Below are 19,968 nucleotides of genomic sequence, written 5' to 3'. Positions count from 1 at the left end.
GGTCCCACCGGCCTCCACCTCAAGGATATTTTTTTCTTGGGGCTTAGAGGCACAGGATATGAGATCCCCACATCACAGCCTGAAAAACCATCACAACTGTATTTTTTTTTTAATTTTTATTTTTGCAGGTTTGGTGCCAGAACTGTAGCAAACCCAGGTGAAGACTACATCAGGGAAAAGGAATTGAAGGCCAGGCTAGCGGTCCCATTGCATGGTAGAGGCAGGCTCCAATTTGAGCAATGCACACATTTCCTTGCTGCACACGAGTTAATGCTAGAAAGGCGGATTAATAAATAAACCTGCTCACCGAAGGGTGACACCAGCCCCGCAGTTCGCAGTGGGACAGATTGAGGTTTTCCCGATGGCTCTGCAGAGACCATATCTGACATGATATATACATTAACTTTGGGTTTAAATCCTTTTTGTTCCACTGCTCTTATGCTGAGGGAATATATCTGTTGAAGATTTGTAGAAAATCCAGTGTCAGAAAAGAAGGCAGAATCAAAACATGCAGCGTAATGCTTGTTGTCACAATGTCAGCTTGCTCAATGTGCTACCTGTAGTGCCCTAGAAAAGCTCTGGTGGGAAGACAACATGAGAAAGCAGAGTTCCCCAGCCCTGTTTTGGTTATCATGGTGAGAGGAGCTGCTAGTTCACCCAGCAAGCACACTCCTTGTTTGCAATAGGGATCGTGACCGCTGGCACCCCGCCGTGCCCTGTCATCCCTCCTTGCTCTCCAGCTGCCGTCATCATTTTTGGACACGGGTCAGGACAGTCATTCTCTTTTATTCTCCTTTTTATTCTCATACTCAGGGAATGAGCAACCTGAAAATACGATCAGAAAGGGAGATTTGGCCCAGACAATTGCACCTCTCAACTCTGCTTCAACCATTGATTTCAGAAGTCCGGCAAAGCCCAGCAAATACCCCAACGGGGCAAACCAGCCCTTGTGGCTTTGCTGGATAACAGCGATGTTAAAATCTGTGGCAGCAGCATCCCCCAGCAGGGCCCCGGAGCCGCTGCCTCCCCCGAGGCCATGTCATGGCCGCTGGCTGGGTGCCACCCGCAGCTGCCAGCCCTCGCTCCTGAAGATCAGCCAGGATGCTAAACACCGGCCCTGCTGGGAAACCATGCTTAAAGCCACCAGAAAAAATAAATAAATAAAATAAAAAGGGATTTGGTAGCTGATTTTTGCTGCTTTTTCCAAGAATTTATGGGTTTACCAGGCTTTTAACTTTCTGAAAATCTTCACTTTAGTCCCCAGCAGACTTTGCAGCAGGGAAACATCTCCCTGTCTCCTGGATAAACCCTGGCAGCATTTTGGGTCGCCGCTGCCCCAACACTCCCTGTCCCCAGCTGCTCCCAAACCCGACAGGCTCAGCTCGCCGTGGGACGCAGGCTGTGCGCAGGCGGCGTCAGCCCAGGCGGATCCGAGGGGCTGCCCGCAGGCTGGGAATTTTTTTTTCCATCGGGGCCGCCAGGAAACTTTCCAGGAGGCTCCAGGCCTGCAGGGAGCCGGGAGCTCTGCTGGTGGCCAGGGCCTGAAGGCAGTGCCACCGCTCGGGACCGTGCCCAGAGCATCCCCTCTGTCACCTGGGGCATGTCACCAGCCCTGGACGTGGTGCTGGGCACCCTGAGTTTCCAAAAACCCCCCGAGGGTCCCCTGTTGTGGCTGGGGATCTCGCAGGGGCTGCGAGTGATCCGTAAATGCGTCGCCCTCCTGGCTCCCCCAGTTTGGGGAGGCTTTGGGGGACACCCCACGGAAGGGCTGATCCCAACCCGTGGCTGCTCTCGGGGCTGTGGCAGCCTCCGGGGACCCTCCCCGAATAGGGACGACCCTAGGGAAAGCGGAGAGAGGGCAGAAAAGACAGCAAGGCTCCCCCATATCCCCCCTTCCCCCGTTTTCCCCATTCTCTCCCCCTCCTCCCGGCCTCCCCGGGGGCTCCTTCCCCGCCCGGCGCCGCTCCCCCCTCGCCTCTTGACCGCCCCCTCGCCCCCCTCCGCCTGCCCCGGAGGCCGGCCCCAGCCTTCAGCCGGCCCCGGCTCCGCTCCCCGAGCCCATGGGAAGCGGCAGCAGCCGCCGCCGGGGCCCGGTGGCCACGGGGGGAGGCGGCGGAGGCGACCCCCGAGGGCCGGGGGCGACCCCGAGCCCGGCGGAGGCGGCGGCGGGGGGCGAGGGGGCGGCGGCGCTGCCCACCCCCGGCAGCCCCCCGAGGGAGGTAAGTGCCCCCCCGGGACCCTCAGCGACCCCAAATCCTGTCCCCTCCCAAAGCCCAAGGGTGGTCGCAGCCCCCCTTGGGGGCTCGGTGTTACCCCGAGTTGCTCCTCGTCCCCGTTGTTTCCTCGGGAAGCCCCCCAAAATCAATAGGGTTTCCATTACCCCAAAGGGAACCGGCCCCAAATGGTTCCCGGCCGCTGCAGCTGGTTCAGGAACTGCTCCGTTTCCTGGATTTTCCTCCGGGGAGGGGAAAAGCAGAGATTTGTTTTCTTTCCCCTTGCTCAGAAATCACCGCGGGGTTCAGAAATCGTGAAGTGTCCGAGCTGGAAGGGACCCACAGGGATTAAGAATGGTTTGGGCAACGCTGTCAGACACAGGGTCTGGTTTTGGGGTGGCCCCGTGTGCAGCTGGGCTCCACCATCCGTGTGGGTCCCCTGCGATTCGGGGTGCCCCGCGTTCCTACAGCTGGTGCTGGGGCCAAAAATTGCTGGCATCGTTCGTCTTCGCTGGAAGTTGCTGTTGTGGGAGCTGCGTCCTGGTTGTAAGGAAAAAAAAACCCCGAGCAGGGGCACCGCCAGCCCCAAGGCGTGGGTGAAACGTTCCCACTGCAGCAGCGTCTCTGGGGGTCCTGAGAGGGGCGAACGGGGCTTAGGGACGTGGTGTAGTGGTGGGACTGGCAGTGCTGGGCTTGCTGGTCTTTAGGGTCTGTTCCAACCTAAAAAGATCGTATGATTCCATGATTTACTGACAGAAATAAGTATTTGGGGTGCGATACTTTCAGTCGTTTTGCTTTTTTTCTATGACCAAACCGCATGCCCGTGGCACGGCGACGATTTGCACGCAAACGCAGTCAGCGAGCGGGAGGCTCGGCGAGCACAAAAAGCAGTTTTATGCGAGTCTTAAAGGAAAAAACAAAACAAAACAAAACAAAACTGAAAGAAAGGAAGTTTTGGGAACGACAAAAGGAGAGAGCTCGTACTATCAGAGGGAGGTTTGCAGGGCAGAGCTGGGCTCCTACCTGCGCCGAGGTGGCCGTGGTCCCTCCCGGGCAGCAGCCCCACGGGCTCCGTGCCAGCTCGCAGGATGCGGGTTAGGATTTAGTTAGGATTTAGTTAGGATTTGGTTAGGATTTAGGGTGTTGTGCAAGCCGCCGTCCCACCCTTCCCACGGGGAGGTTTGTGAGCTGGGGGGCAGGAGGAGATGTGGGGTGAGGAGGGGAGGGCAGCAGTCCACCGCCCAGCCGCGGTGCTGCAGTGACACAGGCAGAGCCTGCCTTAACCATCTTCTGCTGGGGTGCAGCACGTCTCCAAAGCCCTGGCTAAGTCCCAAAAGCTGGGTTTTTCAGCCCAAACCAGGCGTTTTCCACCCCTCGGTGCATCACCCTGCTGCCGGACGCCCCCAGCCGACGGCAGACGCGGTTTCCTGCCCTCGCCAAACCAGGCCTCCGGCCGCAGAAATCTGATCGCCCAAATCTCGCAATTTATCTCTGCCTTTCCTTCCTGCTTTTATTCATGGCCAAAAAGCATGTCCCCCCCTGAGCCCAGACATTGCACGGGTCACTTTGATCCCGGCACCACCCCTGACCCAAACCGAGCACCGTGCACGCGTTCCCAGCCAGAGGATGGAGCAGAGAGGGGCCCGTCCTTTCCCTCCTGTACCCATTTCCCCTGGATTTTGTTCCCGAGGTGCTGCTTGGCCACCCACAGCATTTCTCATGTCGCTGGAGGGTGCTGCCTGCCGTGCCAGCAGGGCCAGCGGGCTGCTTTTGATGCTCCCACTTTCCTGGGAAAGAAGCCTCGGTGCTGACGGATCCCGGGGAGAAGGTGGGAGCGGGTTTTGCAGAGGGAAGCAGATCTTGCCGCTCTGTCCCGATGAGTAATTAATTCTGCCTTCCACCCACATGACACGTACGGCTCGTAACGTGCAGCAGTCAGCCAAAAAAAGGGGGGGGAAAAAGGCAGCCGAGCGTGAGCCAAACCCACCCGCAGTGTGGGAAGGAGGGGTCCCATGGTGGGAAGGGCTGAAACCCATGATTTGGGGCAGCAGCATCCTGGTGGGGACAAGGAGGAGGATGAGGATGAGGAGGATGAGGCATGCTCCAGGATGTGGAACATTTTGTTGGCAGTGGGAGGCTGCTGGGAGGTGATGCTCTGTGACCAGAAGGGAACTCTTTGCTGGCCATCAGCTCGTGCAGCCAGCCCCAGGAGCTGTTTCCAGGCCCCAAATCCTGGCTTTGGGGCTGTGCCTGGCATGTAAGACATGGTGGCTTCGGCAGCCAGCTGGGTGCCCAGAAAGCTGAAGGAGAGCTGGCAGGACTGTTGCTACTATAGGGATGCTCTTGCACCTCCGTCATCTTCACAGAGGTTGTTTGGGGTGCAAACACAGCCCCCTAGAGCTGAACACAGCTCCCAGATGTTGCCACTGAGATACCTGATGTTTGTTCTCTTCAAGGCTGTGTTACCTGGAAGCCCGCCCGACACAGAGAACAACAACGTCAGCAATGAGTGAGTTCCCTTCCCTTCCCTTCCCTTCCCTTCCCTTCCCTTCCCTTCCCTTCCCTTCCCTTCCCTTCCCTTCCCTTCCCTTCCCTTCCCTTCCCTTCCCTTCCCTTCCCTTCCCTTCCCTTCCCTTCCCTTCCCTTCCCTTGCTGGAGGAATTCCTGCACAACCAATTAAAGAAATAAATGTTGAGTGGGGAGCAAAAAGGAGACAAGGAGACTCTGCAGAACCACGGCCAGGAGAGCAGGCACCCGTGGTGGGTGCTGGGAGTGGGCACGGACTGCAAAAATTCACGTGGGACCCCATTAAGCATGGCAGTGCACAGGTCGGATGACATGGCCCAGGATTGTTACAATGATTTTCTAATTGCTCCCAAGCCCCGTGTCACGAGCAGAGTTGCCCAGCCGTGGCTTTGACCCATTTCCCCGCCACGAGGTCTTGCAGAAGGCGTTGTAATGATTAATCCTGGACTTGCCCGTCCTCAGCAGAATGATAAAAACCCGTGGCCTGGATTCATCCCACCTCATTTCCAGGCATAGCACTGGGGCTGACTTGATTAACTTGGCTGACCTCTGTAGGTCCCTTCAGCCATGGCCATCCTGTGGCTCTGGGCCTTCCCAGTTCTGGACAGGAGCACACGTCTTGCTTTCCTCTTGCCTTAAATGCTTTGCTTTGGCCTCTAAAATCATCCTTACTGCTGCTTTTTTAACTCCCTCCAAGCTGTTAATAACTTTTTAGCCCTCAGATACCCAGAGACATCCTGATGGGTTGCCTTGGCCTGTTTTCCTTTGCTGTCCCACCAGGCTCTTCTCCTGGCACTGCTAAATCTCATCTCTCTCCCTGCCCCAAAACAGCCAGATCTTGAATAATTTTTCCCTCGGCGTCCTGGCCTGCTGTTTTCTGAGCCAGGAAGTCTCAGAGCCCTCGGCTGGGTTCAGCAGGCAGCGCCTCGACGTGGTGGCGTCCCTCCTGCCTTAGCCCTCTCTGAAGACACTCCCAGAGATGCAGGGTGTGCTGGGGCTCCCGAAATCAAATCCAGACTTTGTTTAACAAGCCCGTGAGATGAAGGATGGGGCTGGGAGGGCCTCGTGAAGTCCCTTGCCCATGCTCTGGCTTGGAGCCACGCTCAGGCCTCCGTGTGGCCAGGCCCTGACAACCAGGCTGAGGCCTACACTGCTGTCCTCAGGGCGGAGAAGTTTCTCTTTTGAAGCAGATGGAGCCACTCTTTTTCAGACGTACTGCCGTTTTTCCAAATTAAATGACAGATAGATTTGCCACAATAGCAGAGAGAAGGAACTTGGGCACGGCCCTGCTCGTGAAGTGAATGCTGCCCCCTTCATCCCGCTGGGTTCCGGGGCCTGCGTGGCAGTGGGCTTTGCTTTTGCCTTCTTAAAAACACACATTTATGTTTCACCCAGCTTGAATTTTACCTGGAGACTTCCTCTGGTGCCTGGGGGTCACCAGCCAGGCCAGGGGATGAAGAATAATTAACAGCGAGGAATTAGCAGTCGTTAGGAGAAACAATGGCTCTTCTGTGGGTCCACGAACGAGCTGCCAAGAGCTCTGCCTCCGACCCGACCTACCGTGTAACGTGAAATTAGTTGGACTGTCCTGGCGCAGGGTTTATATCAATAAATCAGGTGCCAGCTGGGTGTTTAAGTCGGATTGCTCCATTTCCTTTTCCCGATTCTTTCAAATTCAAAGGAATTCGCTTTGCAGCTGCTGGCTCGTGGGCACTGGCTGCCAGCTTTCCGCCCTTATTTGCTGCTGCAGCAGAAACCAGAGCGCTCACAGCCCTTCAGGAGAAGAGAAAGGAAGAAAAGGAAGGCGCAGCAGAGCCCGCTGGCTAAATCCTCCTCGGGAGCTGCCAGGAGAAGCTGCAGCCGAGGGCAGGGTGCAATGTCCGTAGCCCAAGGCCCACATGATGCGGCTGCCATGCCAGCTGGGGGCCAGGTGGCTCCCGGGAGAACATCAAACTATTCCTGACATGCACGGGGCACGGCACGAGCACTGCCAGGCTGGGCCAGCTGGGCTTTTTGTCTTAAAAGGTGCAGCTGCCTCCGTGCAGCTTGCTCCAACGGGCAAGTGCCTGCTTCGGAAACATTACAGACACGCCTGTGCCCAAGGAGAACCGCTCCTGGCTACCAAAGATGGCTGCGGGTTTGTGAAACCAACTCCCAGATATGAGAAAGGTTCCTTGGAAAAGCATTTCAGGGCATTTTCCTTCAGTTCAGGGCATTTTCCTTCAATTCAGAGCATTTTCCTTCAATTCTCATTCCACACTTACCTGCTTTGGGGCAGCTCTCATCCCATAACCAGGGTTCTCAGTTTTTTTCCCCAAGGGATGCTGAGACAAATTCATCCAAGGCCAAGGATGAGATGGAGCTCATCCTTAGACACATGGTAAGCCGTAGATGCTAACGGTGCTAGAGCTAGAGCCATGCCATCGGATATGAAAACCTCATTTTAGTAACCAACTGACTGCCCTACAAAACCATTTATTTCTCACTTACCTGTTCCTGGAGGGCACAAAGTGAACGCACCGAGCTGCAGGTCTGTGAAGACGTGTTAATACCCAAGCTCCTCCAAGTGAATTGTGGGCCCAGCAGAGCCCACACACAGAGACCAAACCTGGGGAGGGGTTTGTTCAGGCCCGTGAGAGCCCGGACAAACAAAACCACCTTTTAACCTTTTATCTTACACATCTCCAAAGCAGAAGTGCAAAATACCAGACCTGGGGAAACGCAAGCTGTTCCTACAGGTAATGTCCAGCCCTATCGAAAGGGGTGGAAGCCAGAGGGTAGGCAAATCCTGAAATAAATAAACAGAAAATAGTCCAAACACCTTTCTGCAGAAAGCCTCGAGGCTAGGAACTGGTGTAAAGGTTATGGCGAGCTTTAGCTGGCCATAATTCACCAGAGGGTTATAGGGTTACGGGAGTGTGAGGCGCAGCATTGCGAGGGCTTCACTTTCATGAACTCACCGGCTGAAATAGGTGCCAAGTAATAGCAAACATCAGCCAGAGCTGGAAATCTGATGCGTATCTCTGTCTCAGCGAGCCACTTGCGTCGCGACTGTTCTATTCACAAGATGAAATCAGTGCCTTTTTGTGTCTTCGCAGCTGGGCTCCCCCTCATGCCCGCAGTAACTCCTGCCCTTTGCCAGCAGGTGCCCGGGAGGGAGCAGCAAGCAGCCGGCGGGGCGCCCGGCCGTGTCCTACGACTGCGCGGAGGAGGAGCTGATGGCCAGCATCGAGCGGGAGTACGGCCGCTGAGCATAAAGCGGGGGGCAGGAAGCTGCTGCCGACAGGCCACAGCCAGGAGGAGGAGGAGGAGGAGGAGGAAGAGGAGGAGGAAGGAGAGGATGGGCAAGAGGCAGTGCGACTGCTCCGGAGGCACGGAGGATGACCTGAAGAAAACCGTATTTCCCAACGAAGGCGTACTAGAGCTCTGCTGAGATGGTGCTTTGAAGGAAAACCTTATTTTTTTGTTGTCCTGGCGATGCAGGTGCTGTACCCGCAGCACAAGGGCTTTCCCCCCAGTCCCAGCAGGAGACATGTCCCCAGGGCCACCTCACCGTGGCCATCTGCTTAGAGAGGGCCTTGCAGAGCAGCTCGTTGCCACCCGTTCTCAGCCATCGCTCCTGGCCTGCCCGTGCGTTTCTTCTCCTCCGTAGCTGGTCTAGAAGAAAAATCACTACAATTTATCATTAGCTGAATCAGAAAGGCTGGATCGCCACGGAAAATCGTGTTTTCAGCGCTCCCTGACAGGGAAGCCTGGTATTTTAGGGTTTCTGCCTCTGTTTTGCCTGCATCTTAATGTGCTATGAGTAGCTGCTTATTATCAGGAGTAGAAAAGTGCCTTATTTCTGCCTTCAGCTGAACCGTAAAAGGTGCCAGATGAAATCTGCACAAAGCGTGTGCAAGCGCAAGGGGAAACAGCAGGGCGCAGCTGTATTTCGGCTTCTTTGTCGTTCCTGAAATCTGTGTAAGGGAAAGAAGCGGATCTGTACTCTGCATAACTCTCAATAAAGGCAAATAAGCCGTTCAGAAAACGTCTCCAGTCGGTGGTGCCACTTTTTGAGTCACCATTTGCTGTTTTTCACCTGTGTTTGCCTTTTCACGGCCGCAGCCAGCAGCTGGGACAGCGCCGGCAGCAGCGCCTCGCCTCCTCTCACCTCCCGTTCCCTTCCGTGCCCCCTCCTGTTCCCACGCCGCTGCCATCTCAAAACGTAGCGGCCAGAAATAAACGCTGCCCTAACCTGGGAGGCAGCCGGAGGCGCTTACGAATGTAAACAATTACAAAAATAAAAAAAGGCTGCGCTTGAGGGCAAGTGAAGCAGTGAAGCCCTGAAGTCTTCCCCTGGCCTGGATATATATCCTAAATTGGATGTCTTTACACAGTTCTGGAACATATGTTTATAGGAAACCTGAAATTTCACTTTTTTATGATTTAAAAGTGGTCATATTACATAGTTTTTTAAATAGGAATTTAAAAAAGATACATACAATAATGCCCAGCCACCCCTCCGCACACATCTGCAGGAGGAAGAGCCGCCTTTGTGTTCCCACACCCGCCAGGAAATTTCGTAGGGTCAGCCCATCGGGTCCTCCCCGTGATGCAACAACCTAACACAACCTTGTGTTAAATTATGGAGGGAGTTCCCAAGCCAGTTTGCTCAGGCGGACACCAAAAAGGGTTGGTTTGGGGGGAAAAAAAGCAAACAAAGAAAAAAGCCGCACACAAAGTACTGAATTGGCTATCAGATTGAGACAGGACAGTCCTCCCCCTTTATAAGCATGCTAAAGCAGCATCAAAAAATCAAACCTCTTGTTCTAGGGAACTTCAGAGCAAAAAAAAAGAGCCGAAATCTTTCATTTTTCACCACGTTAACGTGGCAAAGGGGACGCTGCCCCCGAAAGGGTAACACTGCAGGCATTCAGTGTGCCCGAGCACATTTTGGGCCGAGCCCCGGGGAGCACAAAGCAGGCCTGCACGTGCACACGCTGCGCGGCACGTAGGCCAGCCAGGGGGATTGCGGCGCGGCGAGAGCAGGGCGTGGATGTTTTTAGGTGAGGCACAGAGCTCCAGAGCACCCAGCACAGGCTCCAGCCCTACGCTTACAGGTAAGAACAGAGATTTCCCTCCCCGGTCACATTTGCAGCTGGTGTAAAAGAAAATCCATGCAGCGGGGAGAGTATTTCATTTAATAGAAAAGGGTGATTTCATACAAAGTACAGGGGGGAGTATAAGGCCACATAGAGAGCATCATCGGGATGACACGGTGGCTGGTTTTTTAAGTTAAGACATGATTAGTATTTCCTCTGGTGCTTCGATACGGGTAAATGAAAGCCTGGAAGAGTTTCCTATAAGGTGCATAAGCATCCACAAGACATAAAAAACTTAATTTCTCATTTCTCCTGTGTTCAAAAAAAAAAAAAGCCCGAGACCCAGCGAATTATTCACAGGTTATCTTGCCCTTTTTGCATGTTTTCAGTAGATTTTGATATGCTGGATTAATGGGACCAAAAGGATCATTTTTAGTGTCAAGGCTGCTCAGCAGTATTCGTACCTCCCCTGGAGCAGCTCCAGCAGAACAGCCTGGCTCCTCCAAACTTTGCTGAGGTGGAACGTGGACCTGGGAATGCCCGGCACCTCGGGCTTTACCAGAAATCACAGCACCCCCCACTCACAAAGGGTACGAGCTTGGCTGAGGTTGGAATCCTCAAGGCTTTTATTCTGCTTCTGTTGTGTTTTGAAACAATGCCACACACAGATCTCAAAATCTCAAACCTCCGGTGCCACCTGCACAAGGAGGGTGTAACAGCACCAGCCCGCTGCAGGATCGGGATCCCAAAGCGTTAAAACCCCAAACACTGAGTTTTGAAACGTTATGCGTTCACAGAATGCTCTGAATGCGTTTCTTTAGGCTACCTGAAAAAGTTCCCAAAGCCCTGGGTCTCATCCTGCACACCCCTACTAATGCAGGCCAAGTAATTGCCTGCATACCAAGACCAAAATGAATAAATACAAAATATATTTGGTATAGAAAACACTAGTATAAAAATTAAAAATCACCCTGTTTCACTGTCCATCGGAATATTAACAGCAAGCATTACAAGTGACTTTTTGAACCTATTGCCGAAATCATTTCAAAAAGAGTTCTGCTTTCCTGAAGTGCTGGTGATTGCATTTGCCCCAAAATGGAAAAAGAAACAACACGTAGGGAAGGGATGAGGAAAGACAGGCCAGATTTCTCACATCGCATTAATAACCGAGGACCTAAAAAGAAGGAAGCTGAAGTGTGCACAGACACGCTGGGGGAGGAGGGTTGCGCTGGCAGTTCTCTCGCAGCCAGCAGAGCCCTTCCCGACTTTCAGGAAGCTGGAGGAGGAGGCGCGCTCCCAGCCTCGCCCTGGCAGACAGCTGGCGGCACGGGGATGAGCATACCGAGAGCGCTGCTGCTGCCGCTGCTTTTGGGTTTCTCCACCGTGGCGATTCTGTTCAGTTTGCCAACCTCTGTCTGCCAGCTGGGCACCTTCTTCGTGGTCATGTGGCGGCGGGTGTGCTTCGTCAGGTGGTCGCTGCGCATGAAGCGGCGCTCGCACACGGGGCAGGCGAACTTCTTCTCCCCCGTGTGAGTTCGGCGGTGGCGGGACAGTTCGTCCGAGCGGGCAAACTTCTTGTCGCAGCCTTCCCAGTTGCAGCTGAAAGGCTTTTCTCCTGCAGGACACGAAAGAAACACAACTTGTTGTCATTATGCTCCATTTCATCGAAGAACTAACTTATAAGTTCTAGCCTAAAAAAAAATCTGATCTTTTTCCCTGAACTGCTCATGCATGAAGTCACCATTTGCTGAAGTGGAAGCTTAATTCCAGTTTCAGAGATAAGCAGAAACAAGACCGATGATTTTTATTTCCTCACCTCTATTCTAATGATCTTTAATCAAGCCTATTTTTTTAATTGTCCAAAACCCAGTTTAAAGAAAAGTGATTCTTCACAAAGCAACATTATCTATCGACTGAACCAGAAGCAAATCCCTCTGAGCCCGTCCCTCCTACGTGGCCACTACACGGCATCAGCAAATATTGTGGGCAAGAAGGAACCTGGAATCCAACCTCCCAGACCCGCTGAGGTGCTCCAGCACCGCATACCCCCGTGGGGTACCAAGGAACACCCTACACGCCTGCGTGCCCAGACACCGCTGGCATTTCTGGCTGCCAGCACTGAAAGCAGCCAGGCAGGCTTTCAGCGTCACCTCGGTGCCTGCTTAACATCGGAACCGTCCCAACCAACGTGACCCGCAGAGCTCCAGATAAACATCTACCGCGTGACCAGATTTACGGCATCCCTTTGGAGCAGAACAAGAAGGCCGGAGGAAAGGACGCACCGCAGCAGCTCTGTCCTCATTGCAGGGGTGAAGCTCTGCACTGGGTGAGCGTGGTGGCAGCTGAACGAGCGGGATGAAGCAGGAGCAAGCTGAAGCTGCTCTGCCCACTGGTGCCGTGCAGCAGGCTGGCTTCCCTGCAGATCAGCAATGCTCAGCAGACACCCGCTGCCAGCCCGTGGCTGTCCCGCAGCGCCAGGTTCACTCAGCAGCCTGCAGCGCTTCCCTCAAACCCGCACTGAAGCAGCCGAGCTCTGCTTTACACGGATTATCGGCTTCACACAGAGTTTAAGCTCTTTTCCCAGAGGAACTGTCCGGACAAGCTGGCGAACTGCTGGGAAGCCTTGCCATGGAAGCTGCCTTCTAATAAACCAGAGGGTGGGGGAAGTAAGGCAAGGAAAAAAACTAGGCAAATGTTTAAATGAGCTGGTCTATACCAATAATCTGCTATCCTAGGCCTTCAACACCAAAAATAGTCCCTTCCAAGAGCTCAGAAGTTAGTTGTAATAGAAGCTCTGAGCTAGAAAAAGGGTAAGTGAAATACATTTATACTGCCTCCACGCTAACTAGGTGTTACGGAGCAAATTAGCGCTTACTAATTGTAATTAACTTCCATTTACTTACACAAAGGGAGTTCTGGAAGTAAGTGAGAACAGTTAGATTCCTGCAGCAGCGCTGCTTCCCAGCACTGTAGCCCAAAACCTTAACGCACACCCCTTTAGCCTAGGCAAAGCTCTAGGAAAACGTGCAGCATTTGACTTTCTCTCTTTCCTTTTACTTTACAAAACTGAACGGCAACCACCTGCGCTGCAGCTGGGAGATCCCTCCACGCTCAAAACAAAAGCTTGCACAATCCCCTTCAGCCTAGTCCAGGTGGCAGAGATCCACCCCGATCCACACACGCACGCAGCGGGCTGCGCTTCGCTCCAACTACAGCCCGCGAAAGCCAGCTAATGCTACGGGGTCAGCCGAGGTCTCCGAACAAAGTCTGGCTTGTTTTGCCCGCCCATGAAGAACGAGCATTCTTCTCTTCTCCGAGAGGAGCACAAGATCCCCGATCACCTGCCCCTTCCCCTTCCCACCCCTCCCGGAGGAGCCGCGCACTTCGGCACCCCGAAGGCAGGGCTCATCCCCCCAGTACGCACCCGTGTGGGTGCGGAGGTGGGCTTTGAGGTGGGAACTCTTGAAATAGGTTTTCTTGCAGCCCGGGAAGTTGCAAACGTAGTTCCTCCGCCTAGAAAAGTCCATCTGGGGGGTGCAGCTTTGCCCGGAAGCGATGAACACGGGGGCTGGAGCAAGGGGCAGTAACTTGGTGCTCCCCACCGTCACGACCGTTTGCGGGCACGGCGGTGCCTGCGGGACGGCAGGCTGGGGGAGAACCAACATGACGGTCCCCTGAGGCACGGAAGGTCCCATGAGCACGGGCTGGGAAAGCGGGGCCGTCTGCGGGAGGATGGGTTTCATCGGAGTCGAGACCGCCGGAGCGGGAGGCTTGACGTAGGCGTTGATCATGCTGCTCTGTCTGCTCAAGGGGACGGAGATCTGACACACAACCTGGGGGCTCGACACGGGGACGGGCGGCACCGGGGTGGCTCTTTTCTGCAAGTCCCTGTCACAGTTCTTTGCCACGTGGGGCTGCGGCGAAGCGGGGCGGGCTGGAAGCTGCCCTTTATCGGTGGCGGGGTCGTCGCGGTCACGCGCGTGGGGCGGATGCTCCGGGGAGGTTTTGCCGAGGACGTCGGCGGCAGCGCACGCGTCCTGGGGCGCCCTGCAATGTCTTCGCTCGGCCGCCCCGCACCACTCGGCCGCCTTCTCGTGCGGGGCGGGGAGGCGGAGGCAAGCCGAGCTGTCGCCCGTGTGGCGGATCACGCTCGTGGCCATGGCCCGGCACGGCTGCGGTGTGGAGGGCTCGGCCCCGCGGCTCTCCACGCTTATCAGTGACGGTTTGCTCACGGGGGACGCGGCGGTGGTGGAGGTGAGCGAGCAGGAGGCCGTGTTTGCCATGACAGTCCTCGGCTTGGAGTAAGTGAGCTGCGAGGAGAGGAGCATCGCGGCCGACATCTCCACGAAGTCCGGGCTGTGCGGCGGGGTCATGCACTGCACAAAGAGAGCGCCGTTACACAACGCTGCAGCTTCACAGCGCGGTTTGCTACGGTTTTTAAAGCAAAAAGAAAATTTGGCCCCCTCCCCAGAATGTCAGAGCCTGCTTGCTGGGGAAAGCAGTTAAAGCGTGCGTTGCTTCACCTGATGGCCACTGGGAACAGGCGTAAAAGCAGTCTAATAACAGGAATGCAATGAGGCAGGCTGTAAAGCTGTGTATGACTGTTCCACGTCTCCTCGCTGCCTTACAAAAACCCTCTGCTTTCTCCTCCTCAGCAGCAGGAGCAGCTGTAAGAGGCTACGAGGGCTCTGCTGTTCGCAGCAAGCAGAGCAGTGACAGCAATCCCGTACTGTTTAAACTGCTACCTTCCAGCAAGGCCCCAGTCTTTTAATAATAATCCCCCACCAGCTGGCAGGGCAGTAGGATAAACACACACAGACTGCTCTCTCCCCTCACCTACTCCTTTCCCTCTGGGCTCTTGCTGCCACCACCTCGCCTTCCTCCTTTAATACCAAAAACTCAGCCCACGCCTGGCTCCTGTGCTGCTCAGGAGACAGTTCCAATGCTGAGTGCCAGGAGCCAGAGAGGAGCAGCCCAGCAGCCAGCTGCGGTGCCACCTCAGCCTTTTTTCCTCTGCTGCTCCTTTCTTCTGACCTAAAAAGTCTACCGGCTGAAATAGGGCCTTCTAAAACCCCGATGGCACAGAGGGTTGCCTTTTTTGCTGTTGTTGTTTTGTTTTTTTTTTTTATCTACGTTTATTGCAACACAAATTGCAACAACAACAAAAAAAGTGATTCAGCTGACATTAGTCAGCCAGAGTAGGCCAATGCTCTGGAGAAACAGCAGGCTGCATGTAGAAACACAGCATAAAGCTAATTAAAATCCCCGTTTCATAATGGGAACCTGTGCTTTCTCTTAGAGCAACGAGAGCGAAGCCAAATGTCGTCAGGAGCCTTTTTCCTAAAGCACTTCCAGCTAAGTCAGCGCTGAATCACCGCAGCTGGTTCTGCCTTTCTTACTGCAAAGCCTCCCAGAGGCAGGAAGCGCGTTTTTCCACCGCCCAGGCTGCCCAGAAAGGCGGTGGGGTCTCCTCCGAGGCCACCTGGCCGTGGTGCTGGGCACCCTGCTCTGGGTGGCCCTGCACACCTCAGGGCTGTGGGATCCTGCAAAACTTCCAGCCAGCACCCAAACTGCCTGCCCACATCCCTACGTTTGCTACCCAGAGAGAGCAGAAAGCTGTGGCTATTCCCTGCAGGGACACGTAAGCAAGGTGAGCATCCTTCCCATCAGAGGGCTGTAACCTCCAGACTTATTCTGCAGTCACGTTTCTCTTACCAGCGTGGACAAATAATCCTTTGGTAACTCAGAAGTAGCCTCGGCGTGCATTGTGAAATCGCCAGAGTCCGAGAAGGGCGTGAGGGGTCTTATCTTTAATAGGTCACCCTTCTGCGATCTTTGCCCCCAGGAGCTCATGCAAACAAGGGCTTCGACGGCTTCGATGTCATTCTGCTCCAAGGTGCCGCAGGAAGACCTCTCGCTGTCGTGGCGCTGCCGTTCTCGGATGGACTCGTAGATGTCCACAATGTCAACCTAAAGGCAATCGGATTACCGGCTGTTAGGACGCGTCCGCAGACAAAGCTGCCGCCACCCCCGCGCTGTCTGCTGGCGATGAAGGTCATCTGAAACAGATCCCAGGCCCGCAGCAAGACTTTTACCAGGCAGCTCAACTCTTCCCCTCCCCCCGCCAGCTCGCCTCCCCACCCCCTTACTCTTCTTTTAAAAAACAAAAAAGAATAAAATAAATGACTTGCAGGAAAGGAATTGATATGTGTAACACGCAGCTTGGGTTTCCAGGGCTACTTTCCTGGATGACACCGCTCTGAATAAACACACCCCTCGCCTGCACACCAGCAGAAAGAGAAGAATTCTCCTTCCAACCTCGTTGAGGCAGGGCTGTCTCCCAGACCCCACGGACTGCTGGTATTTAGCACTAATCTCGGTCCTGCCTCACTGAGAGCGCAGCTTCCAGGCCGGCGGTGAGATGCTCTGAGGGCTGATCTCTGGCTCAGGGTACCACGCTTTGCAAAGACACTTCAGCAGCGCAGAGCGAAATTCAAGCCCCATGCTGCTACGCAGTGTTCATACACTGCTGAAAAGGGCTTTTAATTAAAAAAATAAGAACCTCTGCGTTGTTATCACACCCTTCAGGGAGCCCTGCTCCTTGGGGGACAGCACTTTGGGACCGGAGGCCAGGAGCTTTGTTACTGACTCAAGTAACAAGCTGAGTGGTGTCACGGGGACACAGATGTGTGTGCGTGACGCTGTTGCCACTACAGACACAAATGTTTCCAACAAAATGGATCTGAAACAGCGAGCGAGCCACCCACACAGGGCTCTCACCTAAAACACCAGGCACCCAGCGCAGGGGCGTGAAGGCTAGGGACAGGGAGGGGTTAAGGCTCTCTAAATTAGGAAGCCAAGGGGTTGAGTGCTCAGGAAAAGAAATCAAACATCTCCACGGAAAATAATGTCAAGTGGAAGGCGGGCGAGCACGATGCAGGGCGTGAGCCCCCATCACCTGTCAAAGAGGTGCCAGGCGAGCTGCCGGCACCGCCGGGCCAGCGCAGCGCTTATTTCAGGATTTCATTACTTTTTTTAGCCGACATTTCAGGCGAACGGCTTCCCCTGCTCCCAAATAAAATAATAATTACATAAAACAAGGGCTTCCCGCGGCCGCGCCGTGCCCGCTGCCAGGCCCGCCTGTCCTCGCCTCACCCCGCGGCAGGAAGCGGGGGCTGCTCCTGCTCCTGCTCCTGCTCCCCGCGGCGCCGCCACTTCCTCCGCCCGGGGGCGAGGCGGCGGCTCCGGGAGGGGCCGGGGGGGGCGCCCAGGGGGGCCCAGGGGCTCCAAGCCCTGCAGGGACCCGGCCCCGGCCGCCCCCGGCCCCTCGGGGTCCCCTCAGCGCCCCTCTCCCCTCAGGGTACCGGCCGCAGCCGCCCCCAGCCCCTCAGGGTAACGGTCACAACCGCCCCTCAGGGCAGCGGCACCGGAGACCGCCCCTCAGGGTCCCGATATCTCCTCAGGACCCCCGATATCTCCTCAGGGTCGCGATATCCCCTCAGGATTACGACCCCGGCCCCTCAGGGTCCCGATATCCCCTCAGGGTCGCGATATCCCTTCAGGTTACCGACCCCAGCCCCTCAGGGGCCCCGTAGCCCCCTCAAGGTCCCCAATATCCCCTCAGGATTACGACCCCAGCCCCTCAGTGTCTCGATATCCCCTCAGGACCCCCGATATCCCCTCAGGGTACCGATATCGCCTCAGGATCCCGACCCCAGCCCGTCAGGGTAACGATATCCCCTCTGGGTGCCGATATCCCCCCAGGATAACGACCCCAGCCCCTCAGGATCACGACATCTCCTCAGGATCCCGACCCCAGCCCCTCCGGGTCGTGATATCCCCTCAGCATAACGACCCCAGCTCCTCAGGGTCCCGGTAACCCCCTCAGGGTCCCCGATATCCCCTCAGGGTCGCGATATCCCTTCCGGTTACCGCCCCCAGCCCCTCAGGGGCCCGGTAGCCCCCTCAGGGTCCCGACCCCAGCCCCTCAGGTCCCGATATCCCCTCAGGATAACGACCCCGGCCCCTCAGGGTCGCGATATCCCCTCATGTCCCGACCCCCCCCGCCCCCTCCCCGCCTAACGGTCCCCTCCCCGCCGAGCACGTGCCCGCGCTGCCCCCCGCTGCTGCCCCCCCCGTACCCCAGCTCCCCGCTCCCATCCTCTCCGCTCCCCTCCCTCCCCTCCCTGTGCCCCGCCGGGCGCTCACCGGGGCCGCATCGCCCATCCCCGCGCCGGGCGAGCCGTGCATGGCGCGGGCCCCGCGGGCGGCGGCGGTGTGAGCGGGCTGGCGGCACGGCGCGGCGCGGCCACCCCGCCCCCGCCCCTCCCCTGCCCCGCCCCCGGGGAGCGGCCCTCGGCCAATCAGCGCGCGGCGCGCCCCGCGCTCGGCCAATGGGAGGCGGCGGGCGGCGTGATCGCGGCGTGCCGCGGGGCTGGCGGCGGGGGGGGCGCCGCGTGGGAGTGGGGGGGGGAAGAGGGGGGAGGCGGGGCGAGGAGCGGGAAACTGGGGGAAAGGTCGGGGGCGGGGCCTAGACGCGGAGGGGGCGTGGCCACTGAGAGGGGGCGTGGCCTGGCGGCCACCCCCGCCAGCTCCGTGCAGCGCCGCACGTGGGCAGCGGGGTGGGGGGGGGGCGCCCTAAATTGCGGGAGTTTTGGGGACACTGGGGGTGGGGGCACCCCAAAAAGCCGCTGGTGGGAAGGGGAAGAGCCCGAGGTGCTGCCCCCACGGGCCTACGGAGCTCCGCACACTCCCCCGTGCAGCCCACGTCCCCGCCCCATTGAATGAAGGGCTGCTGGTTAGAAAGGACCATATAAAATTTAATAGGGCGGTGGGAAGTACACGGCGAGTTACAAAACAGCTGAGGGACCGCGAAACGCACACCCCGCAGCGCTGCTACTGCTCCAAGACCCGCGGCCCAGCGGAAAACAAGCATCAGGCTGGGGCTCCCAGCCGTGAACCCCACACCCTACACACAGCCACAGCTACTGAGGTTCGGCCCTAAAACTTCCATTTTTAATAAAAACCTGTAAATATATATATTCCGTATCTAAAGATCAGCTTTAAAAAGTTCCCTTGCCATAATAACTCCATTCCCCGGAAGGTGAAGGGAAGCCCAAGGGGGCAGGTCCAGTGCCAGGCTGAGCGCTCTGTGGGATCGCTGCAGGGGCTCTCTGTAGGGTCACGGCCGTCGTCTGTAGGGCCACGGTGCCGTGCTGCTCTCCTGCAGCTCACAGACCCCTGGGATCCATCCTCGTGCTGGATGTGGTGGCCGTCAACCCACGCAGAGGAGAGCAGGCAGCACCCAGCGCAGGACCCAGCTTGGGATCCCAAACACAACCCCCAAAACACTCATGTCTAAGTCATAAAATAATAACAATAAAATATATATATAAAAAAACAACCTTCTGAGTGTGTAAACCTGAATTTCTGCAATTTAAGCCCATTCCCTGGCGCTCTGCTGGCCCGAGGCTCCAGCTGGGGCTCTCCCTGTGCCAAGTGGAGCAAAAGGCGGCTCTCCTGTTTCCTGCGGGCTCTGCTCCTGCCCCAAGCAGCAAACCCTACCCGTGTCAGTCTCGCAGCCCTATATCCCGGCCAGATTTCCTACCCAGAGCAACCTCTGTGCCCTAGGCGAAGCACATGCAGCTCTTCCCAGCCCCAAAACACGACAAACCCATGGTGAATCCCCATTGCTAGGAAAACCAGAGGGGTAAGGACCCAGCACTCGCCCTTCCCTGCTCGTGTGGCACCCCATAACGTGGGTTTTTGCCCTAGAGCCCGGTGCTGCCGCTCCCCTGTGCGCCCCTCACTCGCTGCTGATCAGAGGGCGCCTTTCCCTTCCTTCAGAAGCACAAACGTGGCACCATGGCACTTCGGGGAGGTTTCTGGCACTCCCTGCTACCAGCTGCCCCATAGGATGCACCCCATTAATGCTCAGCCCCCAGCTCCCTCGGGGCGCTCTGCCAGCGTCCAAACGCGCTCCCCTGGGGCGGAGGGTGAGGGTTTGTCCGGGTTTAAACAGCCCCGTTAAACATCTGCGTCCCCTGCACGCGGCTTCCTTCTCGCTGGGCTTCGTCGCAGAGACTGGCGGCACGCAGGCGAGGAGCAGGGTTTATATATATTATATATATCACTCCTATGTACAC

At 56.3% G+C, this 19,968-nt stretch overlaps 2 protein-coding genes across 2 annotated transcripts; one reads left to right on the top strand and one right to left on the bottom strand.

Moving 5' to 3' along the window:
* Positions 1-2,060: 2,060 nt before the first annotated feature.
* Positions 2,061-8,577, top strand: CYS1 (cystin 1; the record flags this gene model as incomplete). Its single annotated transcript, XM_084284471.1, has 3 exons — positions 2,061-2,219; positions 4,670-4,722; positions 7,882-8,577. 3 exons carry the CDS (start codon positions 2,061-2,063, stop codon positions 7,988-7,990), a joined length of 321 nt encoding a protein of 106 aa, XP_084140597.1. The 3' UTR covers positions 7,991-8,577.
* Positions 8,578-9,903: 1,326 nt separating this feature from the next.
* Positions 9,904-18,140, bottom strand: KLF11 (KLF transcription factor 11). Its single transcript, XM_084283334.1, has 4 exons — positions 18,032-18,140; positions 15,539-15,793; positions 13,248-14,199; positions 9,904-11,438 (listed from the first exon to the last, which is right to left on the bottom strand). Exons 1-4 carry the CDS (start codon positions 18,071-18,073, stop codon positions 11,092-11,094), a joined length of 1,596 nt encoding a protein of 531 aa, XP_084139460.1. The 5' UTR covers positions 18,074-18,140; the 3' UTR covers positions 9,904-11,091.
* Between the last annotated feature and the right edge of the window lie 1,828 nt (positions 18,141-19,968).

Source organism: Netta rufina (assembly GCF_964035555.1).
Source record: "Netta rufina genome assembly, chromosome: 3".
In the NCBI taxonomy this organism is placed as follows: domain Eukaryota; kingdom Metazoa; phylum Chordata; class Aves; order Anseriformes; family Anatidae; genus Netta; species Netta rufina.
Note: the sequence above shows the minus strand (reverse complement) of the source record. Positions and strands in the feature narration are given on the sequence as shown.

Excerpts from the sequence above, each read along its gene's own strand:
- KLF11 (XM_084283334.1), bottom strand. The coding sequence starts at position 18,073 with ATGCACGGCTCGCCCGGCGCGGGGATGGGCGATGCGGCCCCG. Across the intron at positions 15,794-18,031 it reads GGATGGGCGATGCGGCCCCG|GTTGACATTGTGGACATCTA; the intron begins GTGAGCGCCCGG and ends GATTGCCTTTAG. Across the intron at positions 11,439-13,247 it reads CCACCTCCGCACCCACACGG|GAGAAAAGCCTTTCAGCTGC; the intron begins GTGCGTACTGGG and ends CGTGTCCTGCAG.